The sequence below is a fragment of the Phalacrocorax carbo genome, chromosome 3 (genome assembly GCF_963921805.1).
Source record: "Phalacrocorax carbo chromosome 3, bPhaCar2.1, whole genome shotgun sequence".
Lineage (NCBI taxonomy): Eukaryota > Metazoa > Chordata > Aves > Suliformes > Phalacrocoracidae > Phalacrocorax > Phalacrocorax carbo.
Window position 1 is genome coordinate 84,892,548 of NC_087515.1, and position 24,339 is coordinate 84,916,886.

Here is a 24,339-nt window from a genome sequence, read left to right on the forward strand (position 1 = left end):
ACTGTATTCTGTCTTTTGTTAATTCACTGGGGAGCATCTCTCTTTTTTTTGTTTGTGTTTTGTTTGTTTTTTGTTTTTTTTTTTCTCCTTCCTGTGTGGCCTCAACAGCCCTCCTCCGTAAAGTCCTCCTGCTTTAGACTTCCTTCCTTTCTACATGGTTGAAAGAATTGAAAAATTCATGCAGGAATTCAGCTTTGATTTCAAATCAAAACAAACAAAAAAACCCCACAAGCCACCTAAATGGCTGAAGGTAATCTTGGGCAGCTGACATGATTTTCCAAGGAAGGAAGAGCTAAGGGAGATAATTCTAATGTGTGCCGGTTCCTTAATATGGAGGCTACAACCTGGGGTTTTGGATCCTGGTGGGCACTTCCTAGTTTTCAGTTTTTTTCTTTTTTTTTTTCCACAAGAACAAGTATTTTCTCTCAAAAGTCTGTCTTAAACAATTGCGCTTTTCATGTATCCAGTTTAGTACCACGTTAGTCTCTTTGTGGAGACTATACTTGAGACCACTTGAAAATAACAGTTGTTGCAGAATATGGCTGAGTACTTACCTATGTTACAGCTTTTCTTAATTTTCATTTGCAATGGCAGTTAGCAGCCTTTTTAAAAATGCTCTCTCTCCCCTCCAAAGCTGAACTGAGTTTTAACTTTTTCTTGAGACAATTTCTCCTTTTATTCTATATTTGTTGCTGTTTATCTTTTGTGTTCAAGTTAAGCAGCAGATCTCCCTAAGCAGGAGGTGGGTAAAGCTGCTGAAAGAATTTACTACTTATTCATTCACAAGTGAATTAATTTAGTGTATACTGAGCATATGCCATGAGGACACACTTTCAGATTTATTTAGTGGTCAAATATGAAGTTGAGTTACACTTATGGAAAGATCACTTACAGGGAATGGCTTTCAGGGTTTTTGTGTGTGTGTGGTTATTTTTTTGCTCCCCTGATGTTTAACTGATGTTGTATTTATTGTTGCTGTGTTTGATGTTTTAAAAACGAGCAAAAATTCTATCCATTGTCATCCCTTCACAAGGTGATGTGTCTGTTACCTTTCACTAATACTCTTGCCTAATTTATGTTTCTGTAAGCTTTTTTAGAAATACAAAGCAAGGAGCACCTCTCACCTCCCTCTGTTCTATTTAGACATTACTAAAATATAGTTAAAGAACTCTTACCTGTATTAATACCATAAACTTTTGTATTCCTTTAATTAGGCAACAGATATACAGACTGGAAAATCTAGTACAAATGAGTTCATCTGACTTTGGTAAGTTTAACATATTTAATTTGACATTGGGATACATATCTGACTACCTTTTCATTATAGAAGTATATTACCACAGATGACACTTGTGCTTTGACTCTTGACCAAGGGCTCGTGAAGTGTGCCACAGAACAGCATATAACTAACATAAACCTGCAGTAAGGGTACAAATGTAGGCAACCAAATGATGTAAGGTGGTGTGAAAATAGATGGTGAAAACGTGAGTCAGTTGGGAACCAGATCTGCCTGTGTAGCAGGTGCACAGCGCAATTCTGACCTTACTGACCTTAGCGGGGAATTTTGCATTAATTTGACTTGAGCTAAGATGTCACCCCTAAGGTAGAATTTGTTAAAACTAATAACTTTTTTAATTAAAAATGGAAAGTTGCATCAAAACTTGCAATAACTATTTTAGTTACAAAGGTAATGGGTTGGGACTTTTTTCAGTGTTTTTTTTGGCTTACATTAAGCAAATATAACTGACTTCTTTTAGAGTTATTTACAAACTTAATTTATCTTTGCAGCAGGATCAATAAAATTGAATCACTACAAAATGCTTTGTTTCAATTAAATACTAAGGTATGAGAAGTAGTATGTTTCTGAAGGATTATTGCAGCCTTGGGCGTATTGTAAGTTTGAAGGCTGAATTACTTAGCAAGTTGAGAAGTTCAGTAATTACTCAGAAATAAACTGTCTGTACTATGTTATCAATACAGATGAATTCTTAGAGTTCTAAGAGTACAAGTGAATATTTTTACTCATTTTTTTGGTTTGATATAGTCGTGCTCTGCCATTTAAATCACTGGTATGAATTTATCAAGCCTCTTTCCTATACTTTTGTTGATTTTATCTTAAAAGTCTAATTTTGTTGGCATTTAATACATAAATGGGAATAGCTTTATTTTACATTACATTTGAACTTTTATAGAGTAGCTGGACACCAAGAAACTGTTCTGCAGTTCGTGAATTTAAGCATCTGCTTGGTTCACTTTTCTGTATCCTGTTGTTCCTCTTGTCATAAGCTAGAAAAATAAAAAAGTGTTGAGTGTTATGCTTTGCACCAGGCTTTCTTTGTGACTTGCTCTAAGTCAGTGATACATCTGGGACTCGCTTCCCCCTTGATACAAGCAGGCTAGTAGCAGAGGAGTGTCAGGAGGATTAAAATATTTTAAATGATCAGGCAGTGTGATGTTAGGTATTACTGATGTCTTAGATAAATGTGCTATTGCCACTGTTCAAAATGCCAGTTTAGAGTTTTAGCTCAGTAAATCTGTTGTGCATATATGTTTATACAGATATCAATATCATACATTTAATTTAATTTCCTCAGTCTTAATGAGCTTTGGAGACTTGATACTGGGAGCTGTGTAATGTGGAAGCCACATAAAATCTCTTCTTATGCTCTGTGATGTTTTGCCTTTTTTTGAAAATGCCTGATCTGTTCTTAACACTCTGCTGTTCCTGTTTTGTTCCACTTATTTCATTGATAGATGAATTATAATAGTATGCAAAAGATTTTGTAGGGAAATACTGTAACATAAAATTTTGATTAAACAGAACTTCTGAGAACTTAGGATAAAATATTTGTAATAGCGACAATGCACTAGTAATATCTATAAATAATTCTTACAGAACAGAGTGGTTTGGGCCTCTAAACCTATGGTTCATTACTGTGGAAGATGGTATGGCTTATTATATGGTGGGGGTAGGCTGTCCACTGGTTATGGTACCTGTACAAGTTGGTTTGCTTCATTCTGAGTGTTGTTGCTCAAAACATGTTGAGATAAGCTTATATCCACAAAATCTTATTTGTGGGGTCCATAACAGGTGGCAAACGTGAACCTCAAGGTTATCTGATAGAGGAAACAAAGGGGAGAGAGTGAACAGTCCAGAGTTTTTGCCACGCACCTCCTCTAGCATGATGCGCTTTTGTTGGGGCCTGCTCAAACTCCTCATTTGCTGTTCCTGTTTATGAAGCTCTTAATAATGATTGGCACATGCTTAATCAGGTGCAAGTGTTGCAGGCTGACTGGTTGCTAAGCATTTGTGTATATATATTATTGGGCAGTAGTTATTAGGTATTTAAATGAGTATATCTGCTTTGTTATGCACTAAGTGTCATCTTTCTCTAATACAAGCTGAAAGCTACAAGGCAAAAGGTGTGGGAATAAATAAGGAGTGGATCTCACATCAGTGGCAATAGCTTCTAATGAATCTGCTGTAATGATGGTGTTTGAGCTTGCAGGTGTGAGATAAGGAGGGAAACACCATGAGAACAACAGCTTCAGAGAGGAAAGGAAAGGAGACACATAGCGGCAATAACTGGCTGAAAGGATACAGAGCTGCAAATGAAAGGCAGGCTACAGGATTGTAAATGCATGGCTCTTAGCATGACACTTCTTAAGGCACTGTGCCACAATGTGATGCTTCCTAGGAAGGGAAGTTACAAAGCACGTTTCCAAAATACTCCACCTGCTTAAGTCCCCCAAGAGAAAAGGATGCTGAGAAATTGTTTCACATGTGTCTTTTCTGAAGGTGTCCTGGAAGCAGACAGGGAGCAGGGCAGCAGGGCTGAGTGATTGCTTCTAGCACAGATTGCTTGCCTCTGCCACCTTTCCTGAGGGACTGAATGCCTTCATTTTCCCTCTACATCTGGATATGCACCTGAGATGATAAGAGAAGGAATGGATCTCTCTGGCAAGATGGCATTTAGAAGTGGGTGTTTGCCACCAGCCACTTCCCAAGTTGTCCTCAGGAAAGAGGGTGGCTTTCCAGTGGTCTGGTTTAATTACTGTGGAGAATGCATATGTAACATAAGTCACAGTATGGGCACACCTGCTTTAACCTATTGATTTCTTTTACTTCAGGTCAAGCTGCAAGCTTGCACTCTGAAGCAGAGGGCATCAGGCATCAATGTATTGAGTTTTTGCATTATGTGAAAGTTTTCATCTTCAGGTGAGATTTGCACACAATTTACTAACTTGTGTACTGAGTTTTGTGTAGCTACTTTTTATCCACTTTCTGATTGTGTGTCTGTGTATGTGTGTTCAGGTATCTGGAACCCCCTAAGGTGGAAAATGATGGAATGCTCCATCCATATGAAGAACTAGAAGCGCAGCTACCATCAGTGTTGGTGGAAGAGCTTCATGCTTTGGCCATGCACATTGGTCGCCTTTGTGAACTCCCTAGTAGCGTCCTGGCAGCATTTACTATTCAACAGCAGGCAAAGGTTAATGTATTTTATAATATTAGGGTTTTTTGTGTAACAGTACATATTCAACTTGATATATTTTGACTGAATAAGAATTAATCTTTCTTCAGGCTGAAACTGAAGTTACACTAGATATTTTGGTTCTTTTTCTCTCTATTAACTAAATGCCATACCATACTTGGCAAACACAACTAATGAGCTCTGGATTTTCTGTTGTTGTTTTTATTTATCTATTTATTTTTATGCTTTACAGCTTTTAGATTTCTTCCTGCACTGTACAAATGATAATATGAATTACAGGTAGATAAGTAGGCTTGACTTAGCATAGTATGTTTAAAAAATGCCTTGGTCTTTGTCCTTACTAATGGTTATAGTGTTTCTGAGCTTCCCAGTAGGAGGGGCACTTTTTAAAAAAAAAAATAGTCTGAAATCTCAAAATGGGAAAAGATCATGCATATAAAGAAGAAAAGCGCAGACATGTACTGAAACATTAAGCACTAGTGAAGTATATATCATTAAGATTTATGCATACATATAATAACTAGTGCTTTCAAATATTTTAGAAATAATATAGGAATTTCAGTATTAGCTTGTATAAACTAGTATCTAGAGATGAATAATCCAGATAAGAAGCATTCTGCATCTTTCTGTTTGCTTAGTTTGTCGGTAGGGCCACTTTTGAGCTGATGAAGGAAACAGTAATTTCAAGTAAACTTTAAGGTAGAGAGTAGTGAAATTTTGGAATTACTTTAAGAGCACGCTTTAGCAGTTTGTGTGCTACCTAATACTTTTCTGGAAAGCATAACAAAGGGTGTTGTAATCTGTCAAGTGTGAATCAAGACATTGTGTTTAAATTGTAGTTTACATCAGATTAGAGACTTCATGAACATCCTCAAACAAACCTTCATGACAATTAATTCTGTCTGTAGGTTTTGTTTTTTTTAACTGAATGGCATGTTTGTATGCTACAGTGTATTTGATAGATATCCATAATGTTCACTGCAGGCAAAATGTGTGCCCATCTTTCTTCGGTAAAGAAATGTTAAAAATAAATCAGTGTGTGTATTTCTAATAACAGGTCTTTCCCCCATCATGGCATTTACTCCACCTCCACTTGGATATTAATTGGCTAGTATTGGAAGTTCTTCATGTGCTAGGTGAAAAAATGATGAGTAAGTATGCAGGTTTTTTTCTTGAACTTGTTCTTGTATGTATGACTTACCTAGATTTCACATCTTAATTTGTCCAAAATCATTTACTACTTTGGGTAGTTTTTAGGCATAGCTATATTTAATGGGGTAAACTCAAATATGGTGAAGGCAGGTTCTTAGTCGATTCTCACATAGCTCAAATTAAGTGAAATCATCTTAGGAATTTGTTCATCAAAACTTGACCAAGATTACAAAGGTGGTTCTCAACTGGTGCTTACAACATACTAAATATTTAATAACGATACACTTTCTGTCATTGCAAATAAAAATGCATTTGTAGAGATCCAGAATGCATAAAAGTGAACAGCAATTTGATGAAAACAATGTAGGAAAAGTGTCCAAGAATAAACCAGAACAAAGATTCTCAGAACAGACAATTTGTACTGTTAAGCATATGCTACACTAAGAAAATACTGGGCAAAAGAAGCAGCCTCAGTCAGAGGAGCTTGTAAAAGTACCGCAAGAAAAGGACAAGGCAGTACCTTTTGTCTTTTTTTTTTTTTAAAAAAGAAGGTTTAAAAGGGCAAAAAGTAGATTGATAAGTGTAAGGTGTTCATAGAAGCTGGATAAAAAAGGTCATAGAATGCAATTGAAGAACCCAACTTCAAAGTAGTTCAGTTTGCTGAAGAATTGTTAAAATACAGAAAATAACTTTATTTGCTTTGTGAGAATTACATCTATTTTTTATGTCCACGCTAGAAAAATATATCACAAAAGTGTATTTTCTTACACCCCCACCCCCCAGTTATTACAAATTATCAGTATAAGTTCCATATAGGAATTGCAACAGTTGGACTAACATTGAGGTCTGGAAAGAATGCACTGTGCGTTTAGCCCAGGTAACAGGTAGTGAATCCGAACTCTCGGATTAGCTTTTGCCTACTCTTAGTGCTGTCACAACACAGCCTTGTTCAGATTAATGCATCTTCACTGTTTCTGCATGTCTGTGTTGCTGGATATCACAGCTGGGTAGGCTGTTCTATAATTCTGAGTTTCTTTTATGAACTGTTGTGGGATAACCTGTTATCCTTTTTTTTGGGGCCTTTTGGAGAAAGGGTGGGAAAACTGTTGGAGGCAATTTACTGTCCAGATTTCTGTATTTATTTCTAGATAAAGTTCTGAGTAATAATGCAGTAATCCATTTTTGTGAAAGAAAGCTCGTACTTCATAACAACAAAATTTACAGTCGAGACTGTAAATTATCTTGTCTTGTATTCTTATGTGCCTTGTAGAATTTCTTAGGTTCTCATCTTGTTCTGTAAAGTATGCTGACTAGAAACTTCACGCTGCTGAGACCAATGGCAGGATAGTGGGTTCAGGGCTTCACCCTGCATTTCCAAGAATAAAATACAGGCTCATTCTACATATCTTCTGTTCCATTGATGTCAAGGGAGTTATACTGTTGAAAAGCTTGTGGGATAAGATCTTACAGCCTCTTAACTTTACCATTTTATCTGTGATAATGTCTACAAATGCTCAAGTTGGAATATGATCATGCCAGCTTTTTACATCAACACATCCAAAGGAAAGTGTTAGACCTCTCCAGAATTGTTTGTCATCAACTTGCGTATGTGTAAAACATGTCATGATTTTAGAACATGCGCACTGGCATGTGACAAAGAGGAACCTGCAGATAAACAAATCTTTATTCCTCTGCAAAAACTGTGCCAATAAAAGGCTGTAAAGCGCCAAACTTATTTTACTGTCAACCGGAATAAGACCAGTCTTCAGTGTAATAACGAAGGGACTAGCTTGAACTTAGAGTGGGTGAACTTTCCAAAATGAGTCGGTAAACTAAAATGACATACAGTGCAACAAACCAATTCTAAAATATCTAGAATAGAAAAAAATTTCCTGTCTGTCTTGTATTCTTACAGCCAAACCCAAGACTAAATAGGTCTGATTTTTTCTTTTGTGTTTTAGGACAAGTTGTATATGCTAACCATTTCATAAATCTAACTGGAGAGAATTTAACCAATATCAGTTTATTTGAAACACACTGTGGAAATCTCCTATCTGATTTAATAAGCTTGTCCATCAACAAGTTTACAAAGGTAACTTTTTTTTCTTTATACAGGACATGGGCAGTTAGATGCTTGTATTGGGAACTATATGAATTAGATATTTCACCAATGCATAGATCATTTCTTACTGCTAAGTTTTAAATGTTATGTATGGCTTTATATCGCCATGTTTTAAAGAGTGTTATTTGTTAGGAGATCAAATTGTGTTATATTTATTCATGACCATCTGGCAGTTGAATGAGAGAGTAATATTGAAATGCACTGTGTACAGAGCAGAAGTGAGCACCACATTTCGTAAGTTCAGTGTTCCAGGTTTAATGCCAAACATGGCACAGTCTAAAAGGTTTAGAGCTATAGATGCAAAAAAAAAAAAATATCTTTTCAAACTCTCTCAACAGGAACAAAAAGAGAATAACTGTAGTCTTGGCAGTAAGCTAACCGGACACTTACAGAATGTCATATTACAGTTTATTGTTGTACTGCTCCTATTTCCACAGCCTCATCTTTCTGTTACAGTGCTTTTATGTTTGTCAAGGGAAAACTTGTCCTCCTCTTCTCTTTTCTTTTTCTTTCCTTCTATAGCTGCACTGTTTTTCTCACTTCTTTTGAGCACTCCAAAGCTAGAAAGTCATAATAGCTCCATATAGCAGCTAGTAAAAGAGCTACGTAATCTTCTTTGACTGTGTCATTGTGAAACCTGCTTTAGATGGGCACATGTGATCCACAAGTGCAGGCCTGAACTCTGGGAATTAAGCAGCAGTGACCACTGTATAATTTATGTTTTCCTACTCCAAATTGAGTCCTCCTTCTTTCATATTACTGTTGGGGTGGGTCGTGGGGCAGAGAATGGCTGTACTAGCATTTGATAACTGTTCTTTTAATCTATCTTTCTGTAGAGAACTCTGTTACCTTTTAAAATCAGTTTTGATCTATTAAATTATCAGATAATACTGCAACCTCCTCCCCTATCAAGAGGCAAATACATGAGAGTAATTTTTTTTTTTTAAAAGGAAGATTCCAATAGTATCTGTGACCATTGTGGTTGATGGTTGGCTTTGAAATGTCAGATGTTAAATGACAGATCCTTGCTACTTCCACAGAGCCACATTACAAAGAGAAAAGGTTATTTTGCCACTGCTTTTGCTTCAGTTCTGCCTAAGCTTGGGCTGCACAGCTTGAACTAGCTCTAGCTAAGATTCATTTCTGAAGTGGGGCTTGCACTTGAGCTGGATAATGTCTCTTCAGTTGGTGCTTCCTCCAGTATCCATTCATTGCTATGATCCAGTAATGGCAATAAGGTCCCTCAAAACGTTGAAAACACAGCAGATACCCATAATAGATGACACTGTCAGCTCATCACTAAAATATGTCATGAAGCTTTTGACTGAGAATATTCAGAAGTGCAAGTCTCAACATTTGTGGGTATACTTGAAAGGAGCGACATAAACTCTAATCCTCCAGACTCATTTTCAGATCTCTTTCTTGGGCAGCTCTGATATCAGGATGCTTGACTTGGATCAGGTACTGAGCCCTTTGTGCTCTGAGATACATTTGGCAGAGAAATATATATCCTTGGATATCTTTTTTTTCTGTTTTCTGCAGCACATCTCTGGCATCAGAGCTCTATTGTCCCAACAGTACCACAATTTGAGTTTATAACCATTCTCACCGAGGTACTGAACTCAGGATATTGCAAGAAGAAATCCAGACTGTCTCTGAAGAAAGTACTGTCTCGGTTATCCTTAGTCTAACCAATATCTGCATGGTGCCTTGCTTTGATACAACTAGACAAACTCTATCCTGGACGGATACTGCACATCTCCTCCTCCAGAAGTCCTGCTATCTTGCAGAAGAGTACAGTAGTAGATGCAAACAGTAGATGAAGAAACCCAGTTGCTGCCACAACTGGTACTCCATGTAAAAGGCCTGAAACTCTCACTTGTAAGATAGTTTGTGTACCTAATAATTCCATAAAATCCTCCATTGTCATAGTGCATCTGTAATAAGTAGACTGCTCCTTTCTGAGGGATCTGGTTTGTTCTTTGGTGATGAGTCATCACCAGAGTATTTTTGAGGCACTTCAGGTTTGGGAAGTTAGTAGTTAAATAATTAATTTTTCAATAGACTTTAGTAGTCGCACTGCTGTTTATTCTCAAGATAATGTTTACATAAGATTAATTCAGGTTGTTGAGAGATTCCTACAACATCTTTAACTAAAAGTGAGAGGAGGCATAGGCGCATGAAAAGCTCTCAACAGCATATGCTGAACAAATGAATAGTAGAATTATTTTAAATATTTCAGTCTTGACCTCATGAAGTTCTTAAATCGATTGTCAGGGTCCATCCTGACAATTTCATGGGGTAAGCAGAGTTCTTTATATACTAAAAGAAAAACAAATTATGTGTCACACTTATAAATACATATAAATTCATATTTATAACTCAGTGTTCAGTATTTAAACCTGATTTGGACCTGTGTGAAAACAGTAGTTGTAAATGTATTATTCTAAAGGTGGATGCTAAATAAAATGTGTGTATCCTTATAGAATATTATACAGATTTGAAACTGTTGGTGATATGCTTGTTCTTCTTATTGTGGTTTTCAGTCGTTCACTCCCACTTCTGTATTGTCTCTTTCACACAGCTAGTGCTGTGACTGGCATTGCATATTTTGCTTTATTTTTTAATTTGCACCATTAGGTTTCCAAATTCAGAAATGATTTTACGTACCAGTGTGATTCAAGAACAGTTGTGCATGAATGGATCAGGAAGAGCATGAGGATATAAAAATTTAGGATTCGTCTCATCAGATCTAGGTGTCTAGGAGTTAGTTGGTTAAACTAGTTACCCTAGGTTCTTTTTATTGTTGGGGAAGAATAGCAACAGTTCTTTCTCCTGCAGTGAGTTAGATGAATTAGTCTCTCTAGGTGCCTGTTCCCCTCTGCTTTAGAGGGGTGTAGGTTGATTATTCAAACTTGGACTACTAATTGTTTAGGGATAAACTGAGTATGAGCTGCTTCGTCTTGCCTCTTTTCTTTCTATGTTTCTGCCATTGTGTCCTTGCTGAAAGTAAAATGTGCCAAATTATGCTATTTAAGCAAAACTTTTCTCACTATTTTTACCACCTCTGAATACAGTTCAGTGGATTCATAGGTCCTAAGACAGAGTAAGTAGAGTTTTGTCTATACTATGATTATTTCAAATACAGTGCTAGTAGGTCTTAAAAACAACAAAGCATACAGAGAATTTTTATGTATTTAGCACTTCCTTTTGCTGTTTTGCTTATTTTGTTTCACAATTCCGGGAATGTAAAACTGAAAGAAGAATCACAAGAAGACTACTTTGCATTTGAAATGCATCAGTCTGAGTGAATTTTGTTAAATATGGAATAGTAATCAAATAACATACATGACTTCAAATATGCTGTTTTCTGCATATTAAAAGAATGCCTTGCAGTAAATTTACTGAAAAGCAGATTTTGTGAAATGTTGTGGGAACATTAACATCCTCATGCCAACAAAAACATATTCTACTAGCGTTATGCGTAGTCATTAAGGATTTTTCAATTAACAATAACAACAATAATAGCTATTAAATAATTTGAAGTGTTTTCCTTATCTTCCCAAGAACATCACGAAAATATAATCAATCATTTTCTCTTTTCCCTACTGGCAGACAATGAATCAGTATTTATTGCAGCTCCTTTTCATTTAGGCCTCTGAACCCCATTTTCATTTGATTAAATAATGTCTGAAAGTGGCTCAGAAGCAGCTAAGAAATAGTACAACCTGTAACTTATGTAGATTTAGGAAACAGTCTTTGTTGTATGAGATATTTTAGATGTCAATGAAATAATCCACTTTCCAATATGTAATCATAGCTGTATTATTTAACTGCAAAAAAAAAAAAACCAAACAACTGAAAACCGAGGAAATATTGGTACATAAAATGCAATTTCAAAAATAACGCTTCTCTGAATAATTGTATTGCATATTCGTTTTCAGGTGAGACCTTCTGAGGCTCTTACTAGTCACCATTATCCCTGTACCTGCATTAAAGAATTATGGATTCTACTTATTCAGCTGCTGGACCACAGAAATAAAGGGTCTCACACAGAGGTAATAGATGAATACTGTTACCTATGCATGCATGTTACATATGCAATACGGGTGCCAAATGTTCCCAGGTGGCCATGAATGCACCAGTTAACATATCTGATGATAGAACTGAACTTCATATTTACTTTAGGAGGACTGCATGCTAACTGTGATGCTTTAGGCCATGGTCTTGAATGTGCATCAAGTCCTGACTCCAGGTTTGCAGTGTACTGTTTGATTATGACCTAGGGCACTGATAAGGGAGTGCTCCTTGTGCTAGGGAAAGCAAAGCAAAAGAAGGGACTGTGAAAGTTGTATGGTAGAACAAAGGAAAAGAAACCATCTCTACCAGTTTTAAAAAAAAAAACTTTGTGTGTCATGTCATGCAATGATTCATCTCCAGGCATTAAACACGGGTACAGTCAGACCAATGATACATCTAGCCCATGTTTCTGTCTTTGATACCCATACCTTAACTACCTATACAAGAACAATCTGGTCTTTGTTTTTGAATCTGGTAGTTGCTGTCTTCTTTTGATGCCCCCTTATACTGTTATTGGAAGACCCAATCACAACCTATTCTCCTTCCTTATACCAAATGACTTTACATGGCTCTTTGGCTCTTCGGGTGGTTTTTTTTTTTTTTTTCTGATATCTCCTACCTTCTGGCTTTCCTAGGCTGAAGAGTCTTACTGTATTCAATGCCTTTTTACAGGCACCATTCTCTGCCTGTGGCCACCATCTTTGTTACCCTTCTCTGAACCTTTTTCCATACTACTACATTTCTAACGGCAGAGTGCCAGGATTGCATGCAGCATTCCAAGTATGGATTTGGTGGCCATATGATTTCATACATTGCATAATGATGTTTTCTATTTTGTTTTTTCCCTTTGCTAATATTTCCTAGGGTTTGGAATTTTTTCTTGCCAGCTGGTTAGAATTGAGCTGATGTTTCTCTGAATGAATATTAAGAAGCGTCAAAATCCTTTGAAAGTTTTCTGAAATAATCTTTATAAAAATCAAAGCTGCCATCTGCGCAATGCGTACCGTTCACTTAGTATAGAGTGAAGTGCTTCACAGCAGAGCATTTGTACTAATAGCTACTTACACGTTAATGACAACAGATGTAAAGGTGGACAGCAGACGTGAAACTTTGTTAGTGTTAAGTGTTTGTACTAGCACTTTGAAGCATAGGTTAGGTTCAGGACCCAGCTAAGGTGGGTGCAATACAGGTGCAAAGAAGTCCCAGAGAGTTTCTGTATAATTAAGGAAGACAGGCACAGGCTGTAAGAAGTAGTAGTATTGTGGTATAGACAGGGATCTGAGCCAAAGAGAATTAATCAGATTTGTCAGTGCTGGAACAGACTTGGAACAAAATGGGGAATTTCAGCCTTGGTTTGCTGTCTTTCAGACTGATTCTGTACCATCTACTACTATATTCCTCTTGGTTAGGTTAGGTGGCACTAAAAATTTTTAAAAATTTGTAATAAAAAGTCTTCATTGAAGAACTCTAATCTCTCTCAGGTGAACGTTGCTGTGCCATCCCATCTGCGTATTGTCATTCCATCAGCTTATAATCTTGCCTGTGAAGTAACACACCGTGTTCTTCCTTGTGATTTAAAGCTTGTCCTTTCACATTGCTTTCTACTGGCATTTCAGAGAGGACGTTCTAAAGTAGCTCCAGGTTTTCTCTGGTAATACTGAACACTGTTTTTTAATTTTCTTTAAATGACTGTCATCTTGCTTGTTCTCTGTAAAAGCAACTTAATCAATAGGACAGTATTGTAAAGAAAACTCTTAAAACAGGCTTTGTTATTCAACACAGTTCAAATTTACTTTTGCATTTCCTGCAGTGTTTCTGGAGCTTGGTGAACAAAACTCTAAAGAATATCTTTGAAAGGCCAAGTAGTTCTGAAAGGATATCTGGTTGTGAAACAATTCAGTGTAAAGACCCATTGAGTTTTAGCTGGTGGATTATTACTCACGTGGCATCACTCTATCAGTTTGACCGTAACGGAAACGTAGATGAAAAGGTGGGTATGCTTTTTTCTAAATACCTGTAAGTTGTTATAATTTATTTAGGTATCTAACATTGGTTGTTTTTGTTGACAGAAAACAATTAATGTTGTAATACAGGAATTTTCGCACTCCTTACAAAAAAGTCCTTTAAGGTTGGTGGTTTTAAGGTGTGCTTTGTACAAGTTGGTAAACATTCCAGGAGCTCCTGACACGTTCATGTTATACACAAGATATTCACTAGGTTACTGTATTAAGGAAACTTGAAATATCCCAACTAGTTAGTAGCACATATACTTAATGATGTAGCATATGTTTTAAGACTGCCTGCCTGCAGCATAAATGCTCCACTGGGTTTGCTGTTTTAGGAACTGAACGTGTTAGATTGTACCATATGAAGTATAAACCTCGGACATTGACTATGTAACTGTTAATGCCACTTTTTTTTTTTAAAGTAGTAGCTCTGGATGAATTCCACTCTGTCTAATTGCATTCCCTTTGCATCACAGCAATGGCATGATGAGGTACATGTATATTTGTGTATACGGCTTAATTTTCTGTGTTGGTGTGGTACCAATAGACACTGTCTAATAACTGTTGAATTCAAGCTTTGGCATAGCAAGTTCTCACAGTAACTTGCAAAATGATTGCTTTTAGAAGACGGCCTTAGATTTTCCTACTGGCTAGACCAGGCTAGTCCCCGATTAATCAGGTTCTTATCTGTGAGTCTCATTGTAACTTGATGTTACCATGCATTCTGTAAGGGGCCTAGGTGGGACCTGCACATGCCATTCCTACACTGGTAAGGTGTATGTAGGGCCATACTTGGTACTGATGCAGTGAGGTCCACGAAGAATTTGATACAGTTTTCTGCAGTTCTGGGGCCATGTAAACCCTGACCTTTCTTTCTGTCTCTTAGTCTGAGATTCATCCTGCGTAGTTTTAAGTTTCTGATCATTAACTGGGAAGGAAATAGGCACTTGCTGAGGGAATTCATCCATTTTGAGAGGTATGAAAGCTGACTTAAAGCTAAAGAGATAGCTGAAGACCCAGAAATCTAGGTTTTCTGTGTGGGGTTTTTATGTTTGCTTGGTTGTGGTTTTGTTTGTCTGATAGTGTTTTTTGGCACTAGGGAGAATCAGGTTATGCCATCTTTTGTCATCTGTCCTTTTCTTTTATCTTTTGTCTCATTGTACTTGTGTGTGTTGGTGTGTGCGTTTGTTTGATTTTTTTTTTTTCTTTTTAAACATTTCAGCTGGATTGCTTATATTTGCTAGTTTGCCAAGCATCAGCTATATATGGCTTCTGTGGGCTTAATTGCCCTTTCTTGCGAAGTGTCCTATTATTTCTAATTTAATAGTGTGTATTAAAACTGGAAAGGTCATACCCTTTTTCTGTTAAAATCTTCACTGTGATTTCCCCTCCTGACTTAGGATAAAAGGTTAAAACCTTGAAACATGTTTGTGAACGGCAGATCTGTAAAGAGGGAAGAGTCTGATCACACCAATTGATCAATTTGTTTTGATAACTTAAAATCTTCTCCCTTCGTCTTTAGATCTTTTGTTAGTATATAAACAGAAGGAATTAAAAATGTTGAACTTCTGTGAATGCTTTTATTCCTAAGTAAAATTAGACTTTCTAATAACATTAAGAATTATTTCCACTGATTTTAATCTTGCAAATTCCCTGATTTGTCAAAAAAAAAAAAGTGTTGTGGTTTAACCCCAGCTGGCAACTAAGCCCCACCCAGCTGCTTGCTCACTCCCCCACAGTGGGATGGAGGACAGAATTGGAAGGGTAAAAGTGAGAACTTGTGGGCTGAGATAAAGACAGTTTAATAAGTAAAGTAAAAGCTGTGAGCACAAGCAAAGCAAAACAAGGAGTTGATTCACTGCTTCCCATCAACAGGCTTCTTGTTCAGCCATCTTCAGGAAAGCAGGTCTCCATCATGCCTAACGGTTACTTGGAAAGACAAATGCCATAACCCTGACATCCCCTCCTTCCTCCTTCTTCCTCCATCTTTATATGCTGAGCATGATGTCATATGGTGTGGGATATCACTTTGGTCAGTTGGGGTCAGCTGTCCCAGCTGTGTCCCCTCCCCGCTTCTTGTGCACCCCCAGCCTGCTCGCTGGTAGGGTGGGGTGAGAGACAGAAAAGGCCCTGACTGTGCAAGCACTGATCAGCAATAACAAAAACATCCCTGTATTATCAACACTGTATTCAGCACAAATCCAAAACACAGCCCCACACTAGCTACCCTGAAGAAAATTAACTATCCCAGCCAAAACCAGCACAGACAGGGAAGGTGTGGTAACTCAGTAATTGAATACTTAGTTGAAAAACTCATGACCATTTCTGGTGACTAGAGGACTCTATGAATGTGGGATGCTTATGCTTATGCTGCTTGTGGGCTGACAGATCCTTTAGGATCCCATGGCAGGCTGTTCATTTATCATGTGATTCAGTCCTTTCTAATAATACCATGGCAGAATGAAGCAACTTCTTACACATTCATACAGGTTGTCTCAAACTTCCCTTGCTTTTGCCCTGTTACTACAGTAGTGGGGGAGGACCACAGTCCATGGTGTATTTCAGAGGGACATTGGGAAGATAGAATTACTGCATTCCCTGTTTATTACAGGAATTTAAATGGAGAGAAAAGGTTAATCCCAGGTTGAATACAGAAACCAGTGTGAAGCAGACATTTATCCTGGGTTTCTTATATTTTATGCCCTAATCAAAATGCAGTGATACTGTTTACTTTGATCATTGGATTTTTTCCTGTCTCTCATACTGATACATACTATGTATTTAGCCTCGTGAGAGATTATTTTTTTGCCCCAAGCACTATATTATTTAAATAAGCCAAACAGATGTAGAATGGAAAAAAGGTTTCCTGTTGTTCTTATTTTAAAGTAGGAATCTGAGACACAGTGACAGGAAGTGACTTGCCTAAGATTAAATATTTTTTTCCTTAGAGCCCACCTGGGAGAACAGAATTTCCAAGTCTTGATTTGTAAATCATGAGACCATCCTATGCACGCTCCTCTTGATGTTTCCAGTAGTCTTTATGTTCAAACTGTTAGCAGTGCTTTGCATTTCTCTGAGCGTGGCTGTGAGTTTGTCCAGGGATCCCTGTTCTCTTAAGTGCCATGGATGCTTAGAAAATATCTATCAGTAACAGCAGTGCCTTTTCACATACCACAAGAATGTAGTCTGTCATAGACTGTTAGTGGTAAACATTTCTTTAGGTTCCTGTTCCCCCACCCCCCACCCCTCAAATTACAGCCTCAAACATTCTTTGTACATTATAAGGTAAAGTAGTCCATGATATAAATTTGTGAAGTCAGTGGAATTACATCAGGGCTCAGTCTAGTCCTGTTTTGTTGGTGAAACATCTGATGCAATAGCTTCATGACACATGCTTTCTTTTAATTAACTATGATCAGAGGTGGGAGGGTGATGTGTCATAATGATGGTTATTCATGCGCTCTGTAGCAAAAATTGCCTCTAAGCCTATGTCATCTATGGAAGATTTTCAATTTTTTAATGTGGTCTGCATGGCCTTGAGGTTATTAGGAAAGCTTTTAAAATTCTAAATAGGTTTCAGGCTTCTTTCTTTTTATTTTTTCCCCTTTAGCTCATGTAACGTAATTTCAAATATGCAATGATTCATATATATTGAATATAAATTTCATACACATTAAACAATTTTTTTAAAACTAGAAAATTTTGGCCAGGTTTCTTGGAGGCTCTGTTCTGAGGGATGTACAGTACACGTCTCTTTCCATAGCCCCCCATTCAGGTCCCACTACACTCTTCTGAAAAGCAGGATTTGTACATTTGAAAACCAAATGGGACCTGATGAGAAAATTTGCTACTTCTGAACATTGCAGGGGTCAATTTCAATATACTTTGGGCTAGGGAAATATAGGCTGAATTACTTGGGGCTAAGAATTCTTTGAATAATATAATCTGAAATGACTACATGGCAAGATATGCAAACACGGACTTCCAGCTGAAAAGCCTATTATGGCTCTTCCAGGTAGTCAGCTGTTAGTCCTTGCAAAAGTTTCTTCCTGTGAACCCAGAGAGTCTCAGCTCAAGTTTTTTGTTTTAGCAGCACTTCTATGCACTCTAAGATCTCCAGGTTCTGTTGATTTTAGGACTCTCTGGGGTTGAGGGAGGATGTTGTAAGCTAGCAGGTTTGGAGTAAGAGATGTGGATTCTATGTACTCTCTAACAAGGATGGATGGTAAACAGTTTTCATGGCATATGCCAGTGTAGCAGGCAGTACTGTTAGGATGTAAATTTAGTGGAATTTGAATGAAACAAGTCTGTTAAAAGATAGAGACAATTGAGGCTAAAATAAAGAGGACAGCAGGTTGTTTCTGCCATTCTTTCCTGAGTTTGGGCTGAACCTGGGTGCACTGTTGTAGTTAATTCCAGTTGGCGTCATGAGTTTGCCCTAGATTACTCTAGGATCTTGAAAGGTGATCTGTATACTGCAGATGAGCTGGAAGTTTGGAAATAAACCACTTTTGTATAAATCGTGTCCTTTGACTATAGGAATGCTAAAAGCGTGTTCTGAGTGGGCTGATGCAGACGTTCAGAGGTCTCATAGCCAATTAGCATGACTCTCTAACATCAACTCCTCTCTGATAAATCTGGCTTTTGAGCAGGTGATGAACTTTACTTGGAGTCTGCAGTAGGACCATGCCAGTGTGTAGGCATCCACATAACATCAAGCTCTAAAATATGGCAGTCAAAAATCTGGTGTAAATACTAGCCAGAACTGTCTGGGAATGCTGATTGTGCGCTTCCTGGGTTTTACTCATTATTGAAGTGCTGCTTTTACTCCTTGGCTAGTTGTTGATGCAGTGGCCTCTCTGTCTGACAGGATGATAGCTCTGGTTTCATGATATAAAGGCTTTGTCATCAATAACAGCTTAAAAAGTACTGTTTACCATGATATACCCTCTGCTGATCTGGTACAATTATTTGTGTCCCTATTCTATAACCTAGGTCAGGCCCTCCTTCTTCTTTCATTCTTTTTTTCTCTCCTAAAGCTCTGAGTTGGGTCACTGATCTGGTTCACACTGTATCCCACAAACAGAAGTACCAGAACAACTGAGGAGTGGCATGCTGCAGCTGTGAGGGCAGGAATAGCAGCTGGCAGGATGAGAAGAAGCAGTGGGATCTCCTTAATTGATACTACTCAAGTTCCTGAATTGTGAAATCACAGCTTTAGCGTAATTTTCTGCAGCTCTGTCCTTTCATTCATATTTGTTCCACAAACAGTCCAGAGACTGTGACTTGCTACCATCGGCAGTCTTTCAGGATTCTCATTTTCTTGTCATGCAAAAACGTAAAGCCACCAAGCAGTCAAGTTGCGTTGCATGAGTATTAGTGCATCTTTTTAGAGAGTTCATCTTCAAAGAGCACCAAGAGAATTTTGGAGTTCGTGTGGAATTGTCACCAAGTCACAGCGTTAAGTAGTATAGTCAGTAGCAGAGGACGATGGGGCACGGTGGTGTTGCTGCTGGAAAGTAGTTCTATTTCAATTACCAAAGTATAAAATGCTACATGCTCTTTATTGTAAGCTCTATGCAGACATTTAAAGGACAGATTCCTGCAGAATAATTTATAAGGCTTAACAGTTGTGATAGTGGAGGGAGTAAGTAAGGCAGGATAATGATGAAAGTACCATATTCACACAACTAGTTATCTACAAAGCTGAGTGTAAGAGGTGATTTTTGGACCTCCTAGAATTGTAAGTATGTTGGCTTGGTTGCCTGTGGGGTTTTTTTGGTTTTGTTTTTTTTTTTTTTCCTGGGAGATAGCCTTAGTTGCAAAACCTGCTACACTTTTCTTTCCCACTTTGCCTGTTTATTTTTTTCCTCTTTCTTTTTAATATACTTTGCCATGCAACTCTCTTACTTCACTAGCATGGTCTAGTTGATTCAAATGGATGGTTATCTGTCTTCCCAAGATGAAGAATATGAATTATGGGCCATATTTGACCTACCCTGTATTTTTTTTCTACCTATATAGGCCATTACTATCAGGCCAGTTCCTTACCGAATTGGCCAAAACAATCCTTAATGTTTAGCATGGGAAAAATAAGTTAGAAGTGTTCCTTTTCATTGAAAAGGAAAAAACAAGAAAACGTGAGATTGTACCTTTTCCTCCTTCTTACCCTTTATATCTTCCTTTTTACAGAATGTAAATAAAGAAATTGTAAGACATACTGCTTGTACTAATCAAAAATGCGTTAGTGTTTTGCTTCTTCACTAAAAGTGAAGGTTGGGATTGCAAATGAGTCACTTAAACCAGTTTAAATTGCATAGTCTATTTTAGGCTGTTTGGTTTTGAGGCCTAATTTTTGGGATGGATATCAATTACATTCGTAAAACAAAAAAGCTGTTTTCAGTGATGACTACAATATGCTGTTATGAAATGAAATATTTCTGGAAATCTCTTGCCTGCTTATTTTCATGTTATTACATAATGATTCCTGTGAGGAATACAAATGCTATTTCATGCTGATAATCGTTATTTTTCAGAAGCAGAAGGAATCCAATTGGAAATTTGTGGAAGAACTCCTTAAAAAATCCACTGATGCTCAAGTAAGTGTGTAAAGAAACAAACAACAAACAAGGAAAGCATCAGGGATGCTTTCAGGAAAAGAAAGTCCAACGAACAAGGGTATTTTTGGAATGCTAGTGTGTTTATCACAGGTAAATTAACATCCTTGACGTAGCTGAACTACGGCAGTGTAGTTACCTCCTTGTTAGCAGTTACGCTTGCTTTAAAGTGGTTGTTCTTGATGCTAAATTGTCAGATAAAGGAAAAGGATAATTATCCTGGAAGGGTAGGCATATGGCTACTAAGACAAGATGTATTCAGAATAAGAGCTGGATGCTTAGAAAATGTAAACCAGATACTGAATGCAAGGATATCTAGTTGAGGAGACATGATGAGGAAGATAGTCAGTTGCATTGAAAATTCAGCTATATCCTCCTCACAGCGGGAAGGTGACTTGCCTTGCTGAGCAATTTGTCTTACAGGCTTGAATCAAACTCTTACTGATAAGGTTCTAGTTTCTGAGCACTCATTTCATACCTTATCATTTTTCTTTTTGCAGAACTGTTAATGCAATGCTTCATGGCCCAGAGGTCAGAATTGACCTCCTTTTAAAATGAGTTTAAATATGCTGTTCATCACATTTTTAAATATGTTAGGTTGCAGCTCTGTAAATTTGTTCTGAAGTTGCATGGTACAAATTGCAAATGGTGTATCAGCAACACCTATAAAAATAGTTTCTTTAATTTGTGTATGCTTAAAATGAGAATAAACATGTTTATTTTTGTATTTGGTCTCAGGTGAAATAAAAAAAATTCCTGCAAAGTTCTGTTCTAGAAAGCAGAAGAGGAGTGAGTTCGGGTTTTTTATTATTATTACTGCCTTGCTCATGCAGCAGCAACAGCTGTGGTTGAAGCTCAAGTACGCGACAATACTTGTTACAACTACAGTTTTTACAAGATATTTTGTAGTTGTTAGAATAGTTGAAACAATAGATAGGGTATTAAAAAGTTGGAAGATCATACTATCCATAACATTTGTTTACGTAGCCTTTTAGCTTAAAAGGTTAGCTCTCTTTGAATATTTTCACAGTATATAACTGATATCCACACTCTGCATATACGTTAAAACTACAGTGATGACATCACTTATTGGATCCTTGCCATTCTGTGAGAGAAACTGGAGAGACTTAGATGAGATAAGAGGCATAAAAACTGTGAGTAGCTTGTTAGCCACCTTCCTGTCTTGCATCTGCTGTATGTCAGCAACCTGGGAAACAGGAAGAGGACACTTGTAGTTATGTTTTTCTTCAAAATATTCCTCTTTTCTTGGCAAACGTTTATTATTTTGAATAAAGATTACACTGAAATTGAATATCTGTAAAATACACAGCTTTTTGATGCTTCTGTTAATAAGTATTGAATTGTAGACAGTTTAGAAAGGCAGGTAGGTGGCCAAGTTCATAAGATTTAAATAATGAGTCAATCATGACACAGTAATATGAGGCAAATACCTGCTTTAATTTCCAAAGGCAACCAGGCAACCACTGTTGGAATGAAAACAAACCCTCATTTGCCAAGGATATGTTTCCAACTATTACCAACCATCTAGGGAGCCATCTAGTTTATTTCCTTTTTTCTTTTTTTTTTTTTCATTTTTTCTTTTTATTTTTTTTCTTGCATTATGGAGTTAGCTCCTTGTAGGAAATGCTCCTTGGAGAGCATTAGTCCTATATGTGCATGCATGGGTACGTGGACATACTTTTACTAAAAAGTGCATCCTACTTCCTATCCCTGCACACCAGCCTTCTTTACAGGGTCTAGGAAGGAGATCTTTTACCAGTAGACATGTCCATCTCATCTGTTGATCTGTAGCTTCATGTGGCCGCTCTTGTCTTTTATCCTTTTGTATCTCTGAACTATCTGCTGAGCGAGTATTTTTGAGACCAGAAAGCGTAGGAATGAGGAGCACAAGATATCAAGAAGTCAATAATGAAATGGCACGTGGAGGAGCAAGAAGAAGCAAAAGGGAGAATAGTGCTCTTTGAATGAACAACAGGACAGTATTGATGATGCTGCCCACTAACACCTGGCTTGAGTTTGTTAGTAAATACTACCTAAGCAATCCTTTTCAGCATATACCCTCTGTTATCTACACTAGAGATGCACAGTAATAGCTATGCAAAATAAGTTACAAAAGATGATAGTGCCAAGTCACTTATTTGCAAGAGAGGGCAGGAGTTGGTGGTTAGAAACGTCATTTTTAAGTATATGGGAGCTTAAGAACTAAACATGTTTGGTACATCAACCTTGTAATCCACTTATGCGTGTTGCTCCATAACATTAAAAGCTTGTAGACTATGCATGTTCAGGCGGAGAATGGGAATATACAAAGGATGGGGGGGAAATAGAGATAGTGCATAGTTTTGTGTGTTCAAAAGCATCTGAAAAAGGTGCAGATCCTACATTTGTAATGTAGGAGATTAACAGTTACTGGTAAAACGATAATTTCTCTTCATGTGAGCTTCAATTTCTGTGTTGTGAAAAGATGATTTAATAGGCACTGTTGCAGACACGGGTTTTGAGGGTAAGTGAGCATTGTGGAAGCAGAGAAAAGAATGGTCCACCTTTGGTGATGAATCAGCAGAACCTGGACTTAGCTTTAACATCCTTCAGACAGCTAAGTACTGGGATGCAAAAATGACTAACAGTGTTAAACCTGCAGCATTTTGGTAGTTTCAGTAAAACTGTTGAGTTTAGTGATTCCCAGCAGAGAGGGGGCAGTCCTCGTGGGCAGCAGAGAGCCTGAGCCACCTTCATCCAGCATATGCCTGATTTTGGGGGCGATAAAGACTTTTTGAGGAAGGTGTCCCATGTCCAGGTGAAGGTGGCAGGGGGTGCTGCAGTGCCATATCTCTGGGTAGGAACTCAGTCTTCATCAGGTTATAGTCAGCCTGCTTCTGAGCAAGGAAGAGATATGAAAGTGTTATTCAGGTTAGGGGACCAATGGAGATGGGAAGCAAAAACACTTTATTTTTGCGCTGTAAATAAAGATAGGAGCAATAATGATACTTGGACAAGTGTAGAGTGCTAATTCCTCGGGTATATCCTTTCAGCTTCAAACAATCGACAGACTGAGTTTCTCAGCTGGAACCTGCTCTTTTTTTTATAATTCTTGATGGAGTTGAAGACAACTGCTCGTGTGAGAGATCTCACATCTGTACCAAAAAAAGGACGTGTATGGGAAAACTAGTTACATGAAGTATTCCCTGCTTGGGTTGTAATTTGATGTCTGTTATTGGGCTAATGACAAAAGTAGAGCTGGTTTACAATTCTATTTGTACTACAAGATGAAAATTATTCTACTAGGAATATTAACATAGCTGTATTTGTATACTAGGCAACATCAAACTGATTAAATTTATGGATTGTCAGTATAAGATTTGTGTTTACAAAGTTTTGTTGTAAGTGAGAATCAGAAGGATTTTTTGTTCATAAGAACTAATAGCAATCTCTCTCAGTAGCCTTCTCTCATTTTAGAAAATAAATGCTTCATGTTGTTTCATTTCTGCCTCAATTTTGCTATACCTTCACTATATTTTTTGTTTAATTCTACTCTAAAAGAGATACAGAAGTATTGGTTGGAGTTCTAGGAAACCAATTTTGTTACTACAGTAGGAGGTCATAAGAGAAAAATGTTGTGTTTAGGTAGTACTATCATTTTGATAGTATCTGGTGTTCTTCCCTTCTGGGATAAATTAAAAGCTGACTACCACAAGAGTTCTGATAGTATTTCCAGCCGTGCTAGAGCCCATTTTAAGCAAAAGAGCAATGAGAGAATCCATTAATCCCAGGATATTTGAAGTCTGGAGGACTTTAATATTAAATTTGAGATAAAGCCTTCAGTACTGTCTTGGTTTTGGAAACTG

The 24,339-nt window shown here is 37.4% G+C and overlaps 1 protein-coding gene across 1 annotated transcript in view; it reads left to right on the forward strand.

The window, feature by feature from the left end:
* The window catches only part of MMS22L (MMS22 like, DNA repair protein), a 99,507-nt gene that overhangs the window by 6,240 nt on the left and 68,928 nt on the right, over positions 1 to 24,339 (forward strand). The window contains exons 4-11 of the mRNA XM_064447589.1: positions 1,215 to 1,267; positions 4,132 to 4,219; positions 4,316 to 4,493; positions 5,554 to 5,647; positions 7,610 to 7,740; positions 11,715 to 11,828; positions 13,661 to 13,840; positions 20,393 to 20,455. Of these exons, the coding sequence (XP_064303659.1) occupies positions 1,215 to 1,267; positions 4,132 to 4,219; positions 4,316 to 4,493; positions 5,554 to 5,647; positions 7,610 to 7,740; positions 11,715 to 11,828; positions 13,661 to 13,840; positions 20,393 to 20,455 (901 nt within the window). The remainder of the gene's footprint in view (positions 1 to 1,214; positions 1,268 to 4,131; positions 4,220 to 4,315; positions 4,494 to 5,553; positions 5,648 to 7,609; positions 7,741 to 11,714; positions 11,829 to 13,660; positions 13,841 to 20,392; positions 20,456 to 24,339) is intronic.